The sequence below is a fragment of the Drosophila rhopaloa genome, unplaced genomic scaffold (assembly GCF_018152115.1).
Source record: "Drosophila rhopaloa isolate 14029-0021.01 unplaced genomic scaffold, ASM1815211v1 contig_163, whole genome shotgun sequence".
NCBI classification, from domain to species: Eukaryota; Metazoa; Arthropoda; class Insecta; order Diptera; family Drosophilidae; genus Drosophila; species Drosophila rhopaloa.
Window position 1 is genome coordinate 181,041 of NW_025335043.1, and position 3,417 is coordinate 184,457.

Consider the following 3,417-nt stretch of genomic DNA (forward strand, 5'->3'; position numbering starts at 1 on the left):
CCCCATGGGGATTCACACCCACAGCCTGGCAGAGCAACTTTTCAGTATGTAATTGAAAAATTGCGGCTTTTCCAACTGCATTTCATTTTCCAACTGGCAGACGAAAAAAATCTCAGCTGCAGCAAATGAAGTTTGGCCATTCTTTCTTTGGCTTTTTTTGGGTGGAAGAAACTATTTCCGAGTTCGAGAGGGCGACTCAATTATGAGGAATGGTTTTTGGTTTCGGATTCCAGGGCCCGAGTACTGCCGCAAACATTCGCATCAATTATGCATACGCCAACGCACACAAAGGACTCGGGCAGCTCCTGAAATCCTTGCAGTTGCTGCCTGCAACTCGGCAGTTTACCGCATGGCAAATTCGACGAATTTCCTGCGGTTTTCAAGCATTTCACTTGCCTTGGCCAGAACCCGAGGGGTGAGGGGGAATCCTCGACCGCAACAGCATTGGTCAAATTCAATTTATTGTAAATGTGCAAAAGGATTTGTTGCGGGCCGAGAATGCGAACCGAACCCCAAATGCAGCTGTACTCGAGGCGAAAAAGGGGAACAGTTGTCTTCTCGTTAACATGGCACATCCGCATGTCAAAAATGTCGCACAAAAATCAATCGGGGTCCACTGGGGTCCAAAAGGGAGGGTCAGGCGTACCAGGAACCCAACGGTGGCCCTCGGCACTCGGTAAAAAATAAAGATAAATAAAAACAAAAACAGAAACAGAAACCCAAAGGCAAACCCAAGCCAAAACCCCGAGCCCACTGAAAAGCAAATTAGCAATTCCGATGCGACCATTTATATTGTTCATTCTCATTGTTGTTGACGATCAGACGATCGCGTTTTTATTTTTATTTCATTTTCTATTTCCCCCAGTGTGTGTGTGTGTAAAGTAACAAAAAGCTCGCACACACAACGCTCGATTTTTAAAATATTCCGCCGTGTAGTTTGGAAGCGATCGGCAAACGGATTTGACTGTTATCAAGTCCCGACCCAATGCAAATTAGACGCACAAAAGTCAATCGAGTGGCGAAATGGGAGGGGCGGCAATGTCTAATGTCTGACTAACCGACTAAAACGACATTTTCACTTACCTTGCACATTTGTCAGGCGAACGAAGAAGTTAAAGAGCCATTTATGCTCCGAATGTCGGCAATCAATAATACTTGGAAATATTTCAGTCATGCAAACTTGTACCCCCAAAAAGCCACAAATATGTTTGCGTGTTTTGCATTTCTTATATATGGGGCTTGTCATTAGGAGAAAAATGGTTATATTTATTTTAATTTGGGTGAGTTTGTTTATTGGCTAAAGTTTGGAGAGGGCCAGAACGTAGCTTCATTGTAAATATATAATCTGGCAATTTGAGTCCGTTTTGTTGCCAAATTACCTCATCACATTTATTGAACTCCTGCAAATTCGGCTGGCAATTAATCATCATGGATTGCCACAACTAAAATAGTTCAAATACATTTGGATTTAAAAATAACAATTATTGAAACAACATTTTGTTTTTGTTTATGAAAAATAATAAAACCAAATTCAAAAATTAGTATTCCGTATTTGATTTATTTGCATATTTCATTGTTTTAAAGCCAGTTTTGGCACCAATAATTTTTAAGCCTTGTTAAAATGAAATACGTTTAAAATAAATCAACAATACATTGAATATCCGAAAAATTCATTCGATTGTAAAAGGTATTTATTTATTTTTATTTATTTATATTTATATATTTATTTTTAAATATTTAAAGAATTTTGAGTTCTAAACATTTTTAGCTTTAATATTGATTAATTAATTTAATTGATATATAAAACATATATATAATGCATATATTAATATGTCTCTCATAATTAAAATGTAGCCAAACCACACACATTTTTGTTTTGAATCCGTTTTACACTGTAATTACACTGTGTTACCCATAATGATTTTATTTTTCTGTTGGCGCCACTGCCGCACATAAATAACTCATAAAAAGTGCCCGCAGATAATTAAACAATTGTCTACCGAACGTTTTTTAAGATACCCTACCGTTAGGTACTCGAAGATCACTTTCCCTTTGGCAGCGGGTAATAAATTAATCAAATTTCGAACTGGACGCACTCTTTCCTGGGAAACTGCAGCTCACACCTACGCAGGAGTTCGGGAGGTGCGGGGATGCGTAAATGATTTGTTTGACAACAGGCCAACACACTCAGTGGGACACTTTTCCGGGGGACTTCGCAGAATCCGGGCACTCGTATCTCGTACCTCGTATCTGTGCAAATGATCGGGAAATTGCTGGACAAGATCCCAGTCAGTCGCCAGTGGTCTTCTGTGTGGCCATCATTAACCCTCAACCATTCCGAGTGTCATGTCCACTTATCGACTGTTGACTGAATGTCCCATTGCCCCTGTGATCTTATTAGGCAGTCCGGGATTTCAAGGGGCGCGGGCACAATTATCACCCCCGCATAAAGCGAATCGTCATCGTTGACAGCCACGTCATTGTATTCCGAATTGTTTGTTAATGAATAGGCAAAACAGGACAAAGGATTCAATGTAATTCTAACAAAAAAGGGGGCGATAAATACAAATGACAACCATGCTATGAGTCCAAGATATGGATATGCCTCGGAAAACCTAATTAAATGACACGTTCCAGGGAAATTCGATTCAGGCGGGCCTATGTCAAAACGATTTAACTGACGGCAAAAGATTTAACTTCTGCCGTGATAAATTGCACAAGAAATTAAAAGTCAGATTGCCTTATTCCAAGGAATTAAGGGGATTTTAATAGGGTAATCCTCAATTTAGATGGATTGCAGGATAAGTTTGGTAATTGCGGATCAAATTATTCAAACATCAAACATAATTCGGAGATGATGCACTGAAGCGTTCGGCTGGCGAATCGATTACTTCGATGATCAGTGCATTGGACTTGGACTTAGTTAGCTCTCCTCCAGCAATTTCTGGTGGTCCGCCAGCGGTTGCAGGTGTGGTCACCTTCATCACCTCATCAGGGCCATGGTCATCGGCCTCCGCCAAGGAGTACTCGCCGTTGTGGTCATCTTCTCCATCTTGCTCCTCAATTTGCAGCTTGTTTTCATAGCGATGATGGGAAGTTTTCTGAGAAAAAGCTATCTTTAAGAATTTTATTCATCAAGGAATCATGGTAACTTACAGGTGGCTTTAGATAGGCGATTTCCTTGCACAAAGTCAGCAACTTCACGGCTTCAGAGGCCAAAATCTGCCCCGACCCCAACGAAAACTCGAAATGAATATGGTCGGTTTCTAATAAAAGACTCATTTTCGTACTTTGGGTAACTTTTGATAGAAGAAATTATGACAGAAGAGCCTCAATGGTGATGACGATAATTAATAATTATCGATGATACATTTATCAGTGGATTGTGACAGAAGAGCCTCCAATGGTCATGTCGAT

General features: G+C 40.2%; 1 protein-coding gene across 1 annotated transcript; it reads right to left on the bottom strand.

Annotated features, from left to right (window-relative positions):
- Positions 1–2,724: 2,724 nt before the first annotated feature.
- On the bottom strand, positions 2,725–3,334 carry LOC108044407. Its single transcript, XM_017123409.1, has 2 exons — positions 3,157–3,334; positions 2,725–3,101 (listed from the first exon to the last, which is right to left on the bottom strand). The coding sequence occupies exons 1-2, from the start codon at positions 3,280–3,282 to the stop codon at positions 2,838–2,840; spliced, it is 390 nt and encodes a 129-aa protein (XP_016978898.1). The 5' UTR covers positions 3,283–3,334; the 3' UTR covers positions 2,725–2,837.
- Between the last annotated feature and the right edge of the window lie 83 nt (positions 3,335–3,417).

Bases quoted from the DNA above. Each gene is read 5' to 3' on its own strand.
- LOC108044407 (XM_017123409.1), bottom strand. From the start codon at position 3,282: ATGAGTCTTTTATTAGAAACCGACCATATTCATTTCGAGTTTTCGTTG. The intron at 3,102-3,156 runs GTAAGTTACCAT...GCTTTTTCTCAG, and splicing joins TCGCCTATCTAAAGCCACCT to AAAACTTCCCATCATCGCTA.